Source organism: Balaenoptera physalus (assembly GCF_965194825.1).
Source record: "Balaenoptera physalus genome assembly, chromosome: 5".
In the NCBI taxonomy this organism is placed as follows: Eukaryota; Metazoa; Chordata; class Mammalia; order Artiodactyla; family Balaenopteridae; genus Balaenoptera; species Balaenoptera physalus.
The window spans coordinates 25,954,705-25,971,345 of record NC_138884.1 but is presented as its reverse complement, the minus strand read 5'-3'; the positions used below and the strand labels follow the sequence as shown (position 1 = coordinate 25,971,345).

General features: G+C 41.0%; 1 protein-coding gene across 1 annotated transcript in view; it reads right to left on the bottom strand.

Moving 5' to 3' along the window:
• The window catches only part of NFKB1 (nuclear factor kappa B subunit 1), a 124,514-nt gene that overhangs the window by 72,447 nt on the left and 35,426 nt on the right, over positions 1-16,641 (bottom strand). Inside the window, exon 5 of the mRNA XM_082462377.1 lies at positions 16,290-16,388. Within this exon, the coding sequence (XP_082318503.1) occupies positions 16,290-16,388 (99 nt within the window). The remainder of the gene's footprint in view (positions 1-16,289; positions 16,389-16,641) is intronic.

Sequence of the window (16,641 nt, the reverse complement as noted above, 5' to 3'; positions counted from 1 at the left end):
CTTTTGAAGAGGCATTCCTCCAGGAAATCCTGGGTAATACCCAGATTATCATCCTGTATGTACCTGTATACACTGTTTCCTGGCTGTTCCATATAACCCTGGGGGCAGAGATGATCACATTCACACGTGTGACCACAGAGCTCAGAACCGTGCCTGGCGTGTGGTGTGCGCTAGATAGACATGCGCTACATAAACGTTGAGGAAAGGAGGAAGGCCAAGAAGACTCTGACATCTACAAATGGAATGTTCTAGCCTTAGATGGATTCAGGTTTCTGAACTAACAATCCAGAACACAACTGAAATCAAGGCTCTGACTGATTCCTTTTCTGTTATTATTTTTAAAAGTAATAAAATAACTCGACTTTATAACAACTTCTAAAGGGTCTAGTTAATCTCATATAAATGAAATATTATGAGACTGATAAATATTGATATTCAAAAAATAAAATTAAATCAGTAAGGATGGGAAATCCCTGAAACTGAATACACATAAAAAATTTGACTATATTTCTAATGGAAGGAAAAAATTTATTCTAAGAATTTTTGAACACATTACTCTGACTGAATACCCTCTATTGAATATATCTGAAGGTCAGAAGAACTGCAAAGAAATTTGGAACTATATTTAGTAAGTTCGTAGCTAGTATTGATATTAGTGAAACTATTCTGTACGTAGCAAAGGACTGAGAAAAATGAGTAAGTATGCTGATATCATTGGCAACTAGGGTTTTCATTATCGGAGAAAGGCAATACAAATACGGAACAAGGGAAGGAAGGAAGAAGCCTGTGACATTGGACTGGAATTAAAGGTATCAGTATGAATTCAAGATTTAAAAAAAAAAAATCAATTTTCTAGCTCTGCCTAGTGAAAGAGACCAGAAGAAATTTCTCCAATAAAAGGAACCAGGGCTTCTTGGAGAGATGGACGATTACAGGACTGGGGTAGGGAAACTATAGGGTGAACCTAAGTATCATATTATTTCAGAAATAAGAAAGTATTTAAAATCTAGTGGGGACATGTCAAAAAGACATAGGAGCTAGCACGAAAGACTCCTACTGGCCAATACTTGGACAATTTTAGCATCAAAATAAATAATGACAGAAATGGCTTATAAGAAACTGAATAACAAAAAAAATCCATGAGTTCCTAATGATATTAAAAAAAGTTTTTAAAGGAATGTAAAGAACAGAGAGTGTTTTTTTTAAACAGAGAATTTCAACTAACAAAAATAAAAGGAGTAATAGAAACAGAAAATCACAAATTTATAATCATCAACTACTGATAATAATTGATTCAGGACAGAATCATCCATGGAAGCTAAAACCACTGGAAAAAGATGTTAAGGATGGTGGCATGTACCAGGGTGGCAGCAGTGGTGACAAGTGACTAGATTCTGGATAAGTTTTGAAGGCACAGCCAAGAGGATGACCCAATGGTTTAGATGTGGGGTATGAGAGAAAGAGAGGCGTTCAGGATAACGCCAAGGTTTCTGGCCTGAGCTGGAAGGATGAAGCTGCCATTTCCCGAGAAAGGGAAGATATTAGGAGGAGCAGATTGGTAGGGAAGATTCAGAATTCAGTTTGCTAAGTCAACCAGACAACCAAATGACGTCAATCAAGCGGCTAAGCCTGGAGCCTAGATTTCAGAGTAGAAGTCTAGGCTAGAGAGAAGAATTTGGAGCCATCAGGATATCTATGTTACATAAAACTCTAAGAGGGAGGAAATGGAGAAAGAGAAACTCTTCTGGGTCAAGTTTTAACTAAACCCTTTTTAACAAAACAAGCTAACGTTCTATTTAAGTTTCCATTTCTAGTTAAGCTTCTAATTGGTGAGCAACAATCAAGTGCCCAAAGAATGAAAAAGAATTCAGTTTAATTCAGCAAATCTTTTTTGTACATCTCCCAGCAGAAGAATATCATGAAGAGTAAGACATGGCGCCTGTCCTCAAGAAACAAAGTCTAGAGGTGGGGAGACAGGCACATAAGCGAGTAACTGAAATAACATGAGGAACAGTAATAAACGCAGGCAAAGATGTCATGGGCCTATTAAGGAGGGACACTCAGAGGTCAACCTAGTCGGTTGGAGAAATGAGGGCAAATCAGGGCAGACTTTCTTTTTTTTTTTTTGCTGAGACGAACATTTTATTCAGTGACCTTCCTGAGGACTACAGACACGGCGACAGCCACTCACAAAGCGCTGTGGAAAGGTTCTGAAGAAGTAAGGGAGGAAGGAGCCAGGCTATTTAGGAGTTTTCGTTGAATAAAAGAGGAAAAAATAGAAATATGTTGGGGAATATCAAAAGATTGCTGATAATCACAAAGACAAAAAAACTGAACAATGAAATAAACAGAGCACCACCACCACCACCACCACCACCAACAGAACCTCACCCAGACATCTCAAGTCAGAGAGCTGAGCGCTTTTCTAAGTATGGGAAGATGCAAGAGACTTGGTCCATTGAAATCATTCCTAGATGTGCATCTGAACTTTCCAGGGCTGGTATCCTGCTTTTCTCTATCCTGAATGGCCCTCGGGGGCCACCCTTGGGGGCAGCTGCAGTGTCTGAGGGCTGATGGCAGGGCAACAACCTTTGTTTACTGAAGAGGCTGGTGACATTTTGTGTCCGCAGATGCAAAGGAAAGCAGGCGGTCACCATGGCGTGAGTGTTTAAGGATGAGGGCAGACTTTCTAGAGTTTTTTTTTTTTTTTTAAAGGGATTCCTTTATTTTTATTTTTTATTTATTTATTTATTTAGTTTTGGCTGTGTTGGGTCTTCGTTTCTGTGGGAGGGCTTTCTCTAGTTGCGGCAAATGGGGGCCACTCTTCATCGCGGTGCGCGGGCCTCTCACTGTCGCGGCCTCTCGTTGCGGAGCACAAGCTCCAGACGCGCAGGCTCAGTAGTTGTGGCTCACGGGCCCAGTTGCTCCGTGGCATGTGGGATCTTCCCAGACCAGGGCACGAACCTGTGTCCCCTGCATTGGCAGGCAGATTCTCAACCACTGCGCCACCAGGGAAGCCCGAGGGCAGACTTTCTGAAGGAGTTATTACTCTGATAAATACGTCAGAAAACTACATAGGAAATAAATTCTGTGACAAGGAGCTGAAATGACATTCCAAAGAGCTAAAAATAAATTCAGGATAAAACATCCCCACAATTCATAAAGAACATTTATAGAAAAAAAACTTCATGGCTATTAAAAGGCAACTTAATGACAAAATATATTTTGTCATTAAGGATCAAGTAGGATTATCAGGGTAGGCTTTTTGAGCTTGTCTTTGACAAAACAAAGGAAAGTAGTTGGATTCAGAGGCTACGAAAAGATGGTATGTGTACAAAAGCAGCAGTGAGAAGCTGCATATGATTAATGAAATGCCTTACAAAGAATAAGGTAGATACCCAAAGCTGACATTCTCAGAGCACTTACCACGTGCTGGGCACTGCCCTTGACATATACTAACTCATTTGAATCTTCCCAACAACTCTGGGAGGTGGGGACTGTTTTCCTTCTCCTTTTACAGACGCAGAGAGGTTAACCAACTTGTTCAAGGTTAAACAACTAATAAGAAGCAGAGATGGATTTGAACCCAGGGTAATGTGCTCTAGAGTCTGCTACTAATTATTTTGCTATATCGCTTCCCTAGAGGTCTATAAGCTGCTGAGGAACCTTCATTAAGTTCATTAAGTGAAAAAGGCAAGGGGCAGGGCTTCCCTGGTGGCGCAGTGGTTGAGAGTCTGCCTGCTGATGCAGGGGACATGGGTTCGAGCCCTGGTCTGGGAGGATCCCACATGCCACGGAGCAACGAGGCCCGTGAGCCACAACTACTGAGCCTGCGCGTCTGGCGCCTGTGCCCCGCAACAAGAGAGGCCGCGACAGTAAGAGGCCCGCGCACCGTGATGAAGAGTGGCCCCTGCTTGCCACAACTAGAGAAAGCCCTCGCACAGAAACGAAGACCCAACACAGCCAAAAAAAAAAAAAAATTTAATTAATTAAAAAACAAACAAACAAACAAAAAAGGCAAGGGGCAGAGTGTCTTATAGATTAACAGAATATGTGTGTGTATATAAATGAATATGCTCTATAGTTTATATGTGTTTGGATACACATGTGCTTATACACATAAACATACACATTCATAACAGTGCTTCTCTCTGGGGAGGAGGGGGATCTTAGATAGAAGGGAAATTTACTTTTCAATGTCTTTGTATTATTTCCATTTCTATGAATTTCTTTGTCACACTTTTAAATAAATAAAAAACTAGTTCTTACTTAAAAAATAAAACAATGGGAATGGCACACAGACTAATTCTCTAACGAGGGAGCACACAAGATCACACAATTTCAGTAATGAAGGGGGTTGAGAAGTCTTATTTGCTCATGGGTGGAGAAATGAACGGATATTTGTTATTTTTGCTCCCTCTTTGAATTTTACCAGTACTCGTATTTTTCACTTGGCGATCCACCTCTCCCATTCGGTCTACATGTTTGAGGTGCAGCTAACCCACTACCAGCTCCAGGAGTGGAGCCTGGGAATGGCTGTTAACATTATCACTCTGTCTTCCATTCCCTGTCCCCAGTGTTACACCTCCAGGAATGGGCTGTGAAACAACGCAGACCACTGAGGGCCCAGAACCCTCAATCTGCGACCCCTTTAACCAGTTTCAGCTTCCAGGAAAGCAGACTTGCTGCTGCAGGACTTGGTGCCCTAATAGAGTGAGCCTGAGGCTGCTGCAGGGGCCACCTTCCGGAGCTGAAGACGGGAGCCTACATAAGAGAAGTCAGAGCTGAGAGGCAGAGAGAAGCCAAATGAGAGTGTCAGCTCTGAATCCAGTGGAGTTTGAAGCTAGCTAGCTTTTCCTTTGGACTTTTCAGCTTTTTAATCAAGTAAGTTCCCATTTTTTGCTTAGTTTTAGTTGGTTTTTCTCTCACTTGACATGGAAAGATTCCAACAGATAGAGAAACTGAGGCAGAAAAAGCCTATTTCAACCTGGAAAAGTTTGGTGACATACCTAGGGTCTAAGTAATAGTGTCCCAACTCATTGACTAGGACTTGGGTCACCTGATTAGTAGTCAGGTGAGCAGGGGAGGAAAAGGAGAAGAAGGCTGGTGAGATGGGAGGGACGAGACGAAGCAGCAGGTGGAGGGGAGCTGTGACGGCTTGTTCAAGACTCTCTGTTTCCAATAATAGCCTATTATTATTATGTCATGTTATCTGTCTCTTCTTTAGCTACATCATGATAGTACTAGTGCTCATTTGGGGAAGATAATTCTAGCAACACCTGCACGTTGACCACTGTACAAACAATTACTGGTTACCTACTATACCATGAACTTTCTGGCCAACCCAATACTACATATTATTCCAGGTGCTGAACATCTACTACCAATAAATTGCTTCATGTAAGGGACTTTGCAGGATCTGAGTAAACCCATTAAGTTGCTAAAGTGGAGACATCTGTTCTATAGAAGTTAAATAGGGCTGTGGTTTAGTGAGCAAAATACCACACTTGAAAGTAAACGCTAGATTTTACTCGAGATTGTGCAATTTACAGTGGCACACTACTGTATTTAAGGCCCACCATCTACTCAATGGAGAAATGTCACAGGAATTACTTTATGAAATAAATTATTCAAAATACTGGTAAACTTTCCAACCTGAAAGATTTTCTACTATTCCCTAAGTCTATAATAATGATATATAGGAGATACCATGGATACATGTAAATATCTTTCCCAGTGCATAATAGGGCTAAAATGGTCATTATCACAGACTTTCAGAACCACTGATTTATAAGCTTAATACCATAATACAATTGTAATGGGTTGAATATTGCCCCCCCAAAATTCATGTCTACCCAGAACCTCAGAATGTGGTCTTATTTGGAAACGGGGTCTTTGCAGATGTAATTAATTAAGATGAAGTCAGACTGGATTATGATGGGCCCTAAACCCAATGACTGGTGTCTTTATAAGAGAAAGGGAGATTTAGACATAGAAAGGCAGAGGGAAGACAGTCTTTGGAAGACAGAGGCAGAAATTGGAGTGACACAGCTACAAGCCAAAGAATGTCAAGGACTGCCAGCAACCGCCAGAAGCTAGAAAGAGGCAAGGAAGGATTCTTCCCTAGAGCCTTCAGAGGGACCATGGCCCTGCTGACAACTTGATTTTGGACTTTTAGCTTCCAGGACTGTGAGAGAATAAACTTCTGTTGCTTTAAACCACCTAATTTGTGGTAATTTGTTATGCAGCCCTAGGAAAGTAATACAATACTTGTGCAAATTATCATATGCATAACGCCTAAGGGAACACAGTTAAGGAGTTTAAAAAGAATTTAATAGATTCCTTTCTGGCCTCTTGCACGTATAAGATTTTCATAAGAAATCAAGTGTTACATCTAAAAGTAAGCTTTTGACATGGCATCTGTTTTCCATCTCCTACCTTAATAACCCCAGATAGGAGGAAGGACATGGTGTAAATAGAGTGGAAGCAGTACTAATTAGTGAAGTTGTGCCGAAAATAAATTACTAGACTGGTGAAGCTTTTGTGTAGCTCCATGATTCTATAAACCAATCAATAAAACTGCCATTCAGTACTCAAATTAGTGTATTTTGGAATATAAAAATAGAAGCAACTACCATTTTTAAGTGCTTACTATGTGCCATGCACTGAACAACTCAACTTATACCTATATCCTATGAAGCAGGTATTATTTATCTCAACTTTACAAATGAAGAAACTGAGGCTTGGCCAAGTTAAATAACACTACCAGTAAGTGGCAAAGCTAGGCATCAACATCATTTCAGCCATGAACTAACTGCCTTCAGAGCCAATGTTTTAAAATCTAAAAGTGTGGTCCACAAGCCACCTGGACCTCACCCTAGACTAGAACCTCTAAGAGTAGAACCAGAAATCTGTAGCTTTATTATCTCCTTCCAGGACTTCAATATAGACTCCTGTTACTCTTTCTCTTGTAACCTGTATCTCACCCTTTCTTTCAAGTTTTCCTTCTCTCTGTGCTACATTCCAGGAAATTACTTCAGATCTATTTTTAAATTTGGTAATTCTTCCGTCTCTAAGCTTGATTTTAACTCATTCACTGAGTTAAATCACTTCAGTGATTATATTTTAAATCTGAAATCCTGCTTTTTTTCTTAACATTTGGTCATAAGCATTTTCCATGCTGTACAGTCTTAATAATTAAACAGTAGCATAATATTCTATTCCATGGTTACACCATGATTTACCTACTCATTCTCCTGTTATATCTTGCCATTATATGACATGAGTCCTTAGAAATTATCAAAGGATTATCATACTAAAAGACCCACTGTGATTTAGCATGTGTGGAGTGGGCCCCGGCACCTCTGCAGTTAAAATATTCTTGGGTGATTCTGATGCACATCCGTGGTTGAGAAGCATCGACTTAAAGAACCCCCAAAGTAGAGACAGACCCTTAACGTTACAATAATTAACAGTATCCCATGGTGGTTAAGAGTGTGCACTCTTAAATCACACTGCCTGAACTGAAATCTTGGGCTCCGTCCCTGAAAGACTGCGAGACCCGGGGTAAGCTTCTTAACTTCTCTGGACTTCGGTTTCCTCATTTATCAAATGAGGACCACAGAACCTATTTCAGCGGGCTGCGATGACTAAATGAGATGATATACGTAAGCACAGCAAGCCGTCCTTATAACCGTTCTGCCGGGTGGATGGGGACCTAAAGGCGAGAGGCATCGTCTGGGGAAGCCTGCTTGCACCTCCCAGCCCACCCTCACGACAGTTCAGAGGGGTCAGTGGAGACTAGAGGATTCTGGTCTCGAATCCACCGGGAGGGTGGGCGGAGGAGATTGAGACTGCAGGGTAGTTTACAGCCTCGGCTCTAGATCTGCTGACAAGTGGAAAAACAGCTTGTCTGTGGAGGAGGTGTTACACCTTTGGAGGCCGTACTACTGAGGCAGGAAAAAAGTGGGCTTCAGGCCAGACACTTACAACCAGCCTCCTGTTTGCATTTCCTGAGACAAGAGGTAGGTGGGCTCCAGGTTAGGCACTTACGGTCAGCCTCCTGTTTGCTCTCCGAAATGGAAGCAATGACAGAGACAGGGTAAATAGCCAGGCTTTGTCTTCTGTGGACACCTTAAGACAACAGTCATGGCAGGAACAGAGAGGGGCAAAACCTTGTCTGAGTAAAGGATCAGGGGATCTCTGCTTCCCCCCTCCTTGGGGCAAGGGAGACACTACACATGTGCGGAAAGGCTCCTTGGGGGGGCTTCCCTGGTGGCGCAGTGGTTGAGAGTCTGCCTGCTAATGCAGGGGGCACGGGTTCGAGCCCTGGTCTGGGAAGATCCCACATGCCGCAGAGCAACTAGGCCCGTGAGCCACAACTGCTGAGCCTGCGCGTCTGGAGCCTGTGCTCCGCAACAAGAAAGGCCGCGACAGTGACAGGCCTGCGCACCGCAATGAAGAGTGGCCCCCGCTTGCCGCAACTAGAGAAAGCCCTCGCACAGAAACGAAGACCCAACACAGCCAAAAATAAATAAATAAATAAATAAAGTGTAAAAATTAAAAAAAAAAAAAGGCTCCTTGGGGGTCAAAAGTCAGGGGACAACTCCAGGCCATGGTGACTCTTGCTTCTCCCAGATGCCTTCACGTCGGGATCCATCTTGGCTGAGAGGTGCGTGGGCACCTAAGGGGAGGGTCCCGAGACAAATTAGCCAGGGGGGACAAAACAAGATGATCGGCCAGAAGGAAGACAAAGACCCAGAAAACTGCCCCTTTATAAAGAATTTAAACTTCCCAAAGGCGTGACTCTCTCTGAGTTCGCCCGTGCGTCTTTCTGCATGTACTTTGTTTTCCCAACAAACTTTTTACTTTTCTCTTTACCTTCTGCCTCCTCGCCTGAATTCCTTCCTGACAAGTCAGGCAAGAAGTAGGGATCCAGGCCCTAGCCACTGGCCCCTGCGGTCTAGTGGTTAGGACTTCCGGTCCGGGAACTAAGATCTTGCTTCCAGCTACCGCTCGCTGCTGCATGCGTCTGAAATCAGTTCTCCTGTATATTCTTACCTTATCAAGAAGAATAACCAGTATGTGACTTTATGAGACCCGAATTCCTCAATGGAATGAGGAAAGGCTATATAATCTTCAAACTGAGACCACTGGGGTTAGAAGAAGCCATCAGAGATTTGCTTCTGATTAAATAATAGTCCCAGGAACAATCATGTATTTAAGGAAAAACAGATGGAAGAAAAATGGGACTAGCCAACAGAGGAAGGTCGCCAAGCCAGGATGAACAAAAATGAAGCTTAAAATTCAGACAATCTGTAAATTCAAGAAGCCTATGGTTCTCCTAGTAATTTCTAAGGGTTACATTTCACAGCTATGACCCATGCTAGACGTCTCCTCTAATGAGTAGCTTTCTCTAGTTCATAATGCAGACTATGAATACAGACAGTAAATTTAGAGGGCTGTTTTTAAAAACATTCTACAAGGTAATATTTTGTTCTAGGGGCCAAATGAAAAACTTCTGAACTACGTGAAAGAAAAATACCTAGAAGTCTAGATTGCGGTTACACATGGAAAGGAGTTTTGTCTGCTTGCCAAGAGGGCAGGACCTGACACATAGTACCCAATGAATATATGTTAAATACATTTTTCTCTCTTTTGGCTTCAACTACTAATGGTTAACTTCATATTTAATCAGCATCCCTATGGAAGAGCAAGAAAGAAAATGCAGTGAAGCCTATTTGCCTTTTTGGGCTGTTGATACTAAGTCTCCCCACCTTTCCACCCTACAACCCAAGTGAAGGGAGGTTTTCCTGGGCCTTGTGTTGAGCAATCTTAATTATTTCAACTCACTGAAAATGGATTTTAAAAAAATGGAAAAATGGAAATATAAAATTAAAAATTACAAAAATAAAAAAAAATTTTTAAGACATTTTATATATCTTTTTTTTATTAGCTGCTTTTTATTAGCAGTTTTTAAAATCAGCTGCTGTTAGAAAGCTAAAGTGACATGTACTCTGCAGCACTGGTTCTTAACCATGTTTGAGTCCTTCCCTTTGAAAATCCGATAAAAAGTTATACTTATCCCCCCAGAAATATGTATATACATACACATAAAATTCTGCATATAAATTTAGAAGTCCAAAATCCCTCTGAAACCGGTAAAAGGGATTCAGGCTACAAAGCCCTTCTCTTCAATATAGCGCAGAGCTCTGGATTTAGGGGATGTGGTTATTTTCCCTTTTTAACATACGCAAATTGTGAACAGCTGAGGGGTATTGATAAAAGTTTTAAAAAATGCCATGAAGTAGGTTTCATGTGCATGCCTAATTGATTATTGGTGATCTTCTTCCCCGTTTTTAGTAATTGAGTCAGATTAAGTTATTCAAAACTAGTATTAAAACTAGATCCTTAAAATGGCAAAACTCCCAAACCAGACAAGTCCATACAAAGGAAAGGGAGATTACACAAGGACATGTGATATCCCTAAATGCCACAGCAGATCAGCCAGTCTTTATTTGACCTTGACAGAAACTTAACATTTAGGATTTTTAAGTGAGAGGCACCAAGAGTGGAGACTTAAGAAAGAAAAAAAACAACCCAATTGTGGGGGGTAGGGACAATAAAAAAGCTGTTTTTGACCCAAACATTTCAACACATACCTTCTGTTCAATATAAAACACTAAGGAAAGAAAACATATGTGAGAATCAGCTTTCGGAAAACATCTGATTAAAAATAGTTACACTACATCAGCTGTGTTTCAAGTTGTAGCCCATTGCATTTGGTATTTATAACTAAAGAGAAAATAAGAATACCAACTGGTCAGCTATTTGTATTTTAGAGTCAAGGTCACTGACAGCTTTCTGGTTGGCACGGAGCGGGCCACGCGGGAGGATGTCACAGCAGCTGAGGATACGTGCTTTCTGGCCGCTCTGGAAGAGAATCGGTGAGGGTTTCTGAAGCCGCATGGGGCTGTTCCTCTTGGGCACCTTTCCACCTCTGTGAAGAGGAAGGTAGTTTGACTATTATAAAAATCTCATGATTAACTTTCGGGAAAGAGGGAAATGAGCCTTCCCTGGCACTCCTTACTGAGTCAAAAACAGGCAGGGACAAGCTTCGCCTCGAGGAAGGTACTTGTGCTTTTCTGCCAGCCTCTCCCATTAGGAGATCCATGATGAAATTAGAACTGAGGAAACTTTCAAGGGAAACTTTGTAGGACAGTATAATAGATTCTTAAATGCTGAACAACAGGAAAGCTTTTCTTTAAAAAGGGCAAGATGTAAGAGTTAGGCTGCATATTTACTTTCCCTAGATTTTTGAATATTATTATTTTTTCCCGTAGGAGTCAGAATAAACTCCACATTAGGAATGAAGAAACTGTATCTAGATGATAAAGAGGAATCAATAGAATCAAAGTGAACACTCATCTTCAAGTGTTTTAGCCCAATTTTAACTCTTATTTGCCCTGAAAAAAAGCCATCATGTATAATAGAAAATCTGAGTTGAAACCAGTAAAAATTAATTTTCTTGAAAATGCCAGTATTCATGGAATCATACTTGTATAGTAAAAATATTAAATATATCACAGATTGAAAATTCAGAGCAGTGGTTTACCTATGAAGAAGAAGAAAAAAGTGAACAATGGGTGGGGCTTTAGTTGTATCTTTTATTTTAGAAAGAGATCAGAAGCAAATATGGTAAAATGCTGATACAGTTGGCCCTCTGTATCCTCAGGTTCCACATCCGTGATTCAACCAACCACAGAAGGAAAATATATTTTTTTAATTCCAGAAAGTTCCAGAAAGTAAAACTTAAATTTGCTGCGCACCGGCAACTATTTATATGGCATTTACATTGTACTAGGTGTTAAAAGTAATCTGGAGATGATTTAAAGTATACAGAAGGATTGTGCAAAGGTTATATGCAAAGACTGCCCCATTTTATACAAGGGACTTGAGCATCCATGAGTTTTGGTACCTGCGGGGACCCCGGAAACAATACCCCCGATACTGAGGGATGACTGTACCTGTCAAGTCAGATGGTGGTATATGGTGTTCTTTACATCAATTTTTAAATGTCCCGTACACATGAAATATTTTATAATTAAAACAATTTTTTAAAAAGAATGTGAAGACTTCCACGGCAAGACCCGTGAAAGCTAATGGATTCTTTGACATGAAAGAAACATGCAGAACACCAGATGGTTCAATAGTCCTAATTCTAGAAATAATCTCAATATTGTAAGAGTGTGTCTAAGCCTAGCCTACATCCAGCTTATCAGAAATAGGGTATTAAGCGCAGGACAAAATTCCAGTAGCAAAAGGAGAACTGGGGTAGGCTCTTAGAGTTGGTTTTAAAATGATTTAACTTGAGGTATCATATTTGGACAGTCAGCAAGAGAGAAACCCAAGCAGGGTTATATGTTTACAAGCTCTATAAAGCCCAGCTAGAGGTCTGCAGCCCCCAAATCACAGCCAGCCCCTACAGCTCTGGGGCTGGCCCTCAACACTTTGCTGCTGCCTGTGTGTGACCGAGCGCATGCTGAACCACTAGCCTTCCAGGGGCCGCTCCGGGGCGTGGTGCGCCCTCCCAGAGGCATGATGAGAAGAGAAAGAGTGAGGCCGGAGGAGGGAGAGGAGGGTAAGAGGCTGCAGGTGAGGAAAAGACGGAGCCTGGAACATTTTACTCTTAAGCCTGAACAAATGTACTTTAATAAATAGGGAGCACACATAAATCTCAGAAATATCATTTCCTTTCAGTAGATGTAAATGCTCTCCCTCTGAAGTTCCTGTGGAGATGGCATTCGGCGAGAGCGTGGGGCACTGGCTGTTACACCTCCCTCTACTGCAAGGGGGCACGACGACCACTTCATAGATGCCTCTGTTGCTCATGCCCAGGGGCTGTGCAGGTTTACAGCCTTGACTGAATCCATCTCCACTTTCACTTTCTCTTCTGTAACAGTTTATAACGGAGAACCAACAGAACTCCTATGTTAACTTTTAGGTATGCAGTTATCACAGAATATGGAATGGTTAGGATATCTTTTTTCTTCTCTTTTCTATCTTTCTCCTTAATATCCAGGTACAATAACTCAGAGATTCTATAAGAAGTTATAGAGTCGCCATGATCATCAACTCGAAAATAAGTATCTAATAATCAGGAAAAGTATACACGTTTGCAAAATAATATACTCAGGCAATTCTATATAACCTACGCACTACAGCTTTATATAGCAGAGAAGTACGCAAAGGAGAAAGGTTAAGGTTGATTAGACACTGCACCTAGATCAGTGGTTCTCGAGCAGGGTGCTTTTGCCCCCCCGCCCCAGGACATATGGGAATGTCTGGAGACACATTTTGGTTGTCACGACTGTAAGGATGTTACTGCGTCTGTGGGTGTAAGTTAGGGATGCTGCTAGATAGCCTACGATGAACTGGAAAACCCTCCAAAGCGTGAAGTTTTCTCACCCAAATCCCTGGCCAGTGGTGTCTGTCCCACTGCTTGTCCTGCAGCCTCACAAGTAGCGGGTGCTTACTGAACTACTGCCACAGACATGTACAGCTGTGAAGATCCTCCCGCTAAAGATACACACTGAGAGCAATTCCTTCCTCAGCAAAATACTGGCAAACAGAATCCAACAACAAATAAAAAGGATCATACACCATGATCAAGTGGGGTTTATCCCAGTAGTGCAAGGATTTTTCACCGGCAAGAGAGACTTAAAAATCCATTTGTAAACCAAAAGGTCACTCTCAACTATCCTTTGTGAAAAAGAATATATATTAAAAGTGATACTGGAAGAGCTCTGGAAAAACTACCTCATGATTGACTCTTTCCCTCCTCCTCATCCCTCTGATTAAGAGCTTCAAAGATAAATAAAATTACTTCCTTTAACTATTACAAACAGCAGAGTCACTTAATCTCTGAGTGAATGATGACAGGCTAAGAGAACAATGACAGTTTGTAATAGACTCTCTAAACTATTCTTCATTTTCTTACAACTGGATTAAATGCTTAATAAATATATGTTGAATTCGTGAATAAAAATATAATTGGGTGAAATAGTGAAGCTGTAGCTGAAGTTCAATAACAACTAATCTTACACATTTATATTCTGACTTCCTTTATTATTAGTTGTTTAGATATCTAGATTTCCCACTAAGTATTAAACTCCTTGATACAGAAACTATGATTTGAGAAGAACATCTAATGTCCATTAGGCTGTTTTATTTCTAGACTGTTCTGTAAATGTGAGGCAGCAACCACTACATGAGAAGGATGTATGAAGACTCAGCATAAATGGATATATAGTTTTTTTATTAGGTAACAAATTTATAACAAAGCTAATGCCGTGTATTTTTTAGTATCAAGAACTGTCACTTAGCCACAAAAGACTGGAGCAATAGGAGTAAGCAGTTCTTGAAAATACTGTCATTTATATTTTTTTGTACAGAGACAGTCTAGAAAAAAACTCCCAGTTTTTCTCTTAATGCTAATTCTTCAGTAATTATAATCAGTGTCAATGCAGATAACATGTATCTTTCAATTATCCTTATTACAAGTACACACGTATAGACACATACAATATTTATATATAGGACACACAGACACAGGTGTTAAGAAGATAAGTGCTGGATCTGACTCCCTAACATCTGAGTACCCTTTACCCCTGAGCTCCTCTCCCATGTTGTCCAGAGTTGTAATTCTCTGCGCCTTATCTCACCGTTGTCCTCCCGTGTCCTGTCCCCTGGGTCCCAGCTCCCAGCACCCCACATGCACACGTTCAATGAGCAAGAGCCTGCTGTAGGATAATGAGCCAAGGGTCCTTTGAGGACAGCAAGGCTCCTCTCTAAGAACCGCAGTTTCCTCACAGGTTGCACACTTTTTACCTACCAGGGTTGTTTTGAGGATAGAAGAGATAATGTATGTAAAGCACTTCGCAAATCTTTGGTGCTTAATAAATGCTAATTCCCTTGTTTTATTGCTGCTCCTCTTTCCTCATTCAGATTCTAAAGGACTTGAGACCATAAGATTGTGGCTAAACACATCATATTTACCCTGCCTAATGACCCTGAACAGGAAAAACATCTTTCATTCCACAGGAGAGCTCGACAGGAGACTTAAAATGCTAATACAATTGGCAGGACCAATACTACATAATATTCTCAAGAGGTAAAGAATCACAGGATTTTGTTTTAGATCAGGGATAAGAAAATAGAAAAGGGCTGGACCTAGCAGTGGGATATGAGGAGAGGGAGGGAATAAAATGCAAGGCTGAAAACCAAAGACCAATTTCCTTGACATCACGATTTTACTGGAGGTCTGTCTTGTTGCCCTTCACCTATTTACAACAACAAACCAATAAGAAGACTGAGGCCAAAAGAACGTTATATCCTAAGGGGCACTCACACCTTAGTGGGAACTGAGTTGATAACCTTTGCCAAAGCCTTGAGTCACTGAACAAATGAAAATGTTTATAAATTATGAAATTGCAATTATGGACTGGTTTATCTGCAAAACTGTTAGCAATCAGTCTATGAAACAAGACATCACATTATGAAAATAAAAAACTCAAATTACCTCAGCGGAAGATATTCCCAATTAAATAAAAAGAGAGAAAAAAGAACCGGAAGGTATAGAAAAGGCTCGGCCAAGCCCACCACGGCATGTCATGAAGTACTACATTCCAAGGACCACCACATGCGGACGCGCAGTTGCTCAGGCCCTGTGGTACTGCCAGGCTCTCTGTGGACCACTTACATACATTTTCTCATTCAATCTCTAGGAGACTTTATGAAGTAGAGACCATTAACATGTCTGCATTTTGCACATTCAGGTACTGAGGTTTAGTAGTGTTGGATAACCCAGTCAAAGGCACACAGCTAGTAACAGAGTCTGGATCTGAATTCATGAGCTGCAGTTTTGTTTTTCAACTGAGTTTTGTTTTTCACTAGAACTCCAAAGAGCTGAAATCAAGCCCTCTCTCAAAGACTCATTAAAGTTTTAGGAAGTATACAACTAAAAAACCCTTTAAGATTATCAAGAAATAATAAAAGTTCTGTTAGTTAATGCTGAGACAATTTGTACTAAATGGAAATATTAACAGAGTTTTAAAATCTGTCACCTCTATTGCTAAGAGACACATTTCTATTTAAATATTATAATAATCACGTGAACACTTCAGCTTAGGCACACAGGCAAATGGTAGTTATATTTAAAGGGTTCCTTTCTTTTGCTCCTAGGACATCAAATCTTCCAGAATTCACATGGAAAGACACCATGAACTTACTTTGACCTGAGGATAGGACTTCTTGTTCTTTTCACTAGATGCACCAGGGAGTCCGCCATGGGAGGGGCCTTCACACACATAACGGAAACGAAATCCTCTCTGCAAAGGTAAACACAAGGTGAACAAGTTTGAGAGATACTTACTAAAAATTACAACAGGGACAAAGTGATACAAATTTTAAATGCTTGGTGTATTAAAGGAAAAACATAAACTGTGAAGGACTGTCGATGAGAACCACTTTTCCCATAACCTTATTAGGAACACTGATGGGAACTGGTATTTGTGCCCTGAGCTGCGGCTTAGAAGCCAGGCCCCTGGCCCTGCGGAGCCTCTCCTGCTGTGCTCTGCGGAC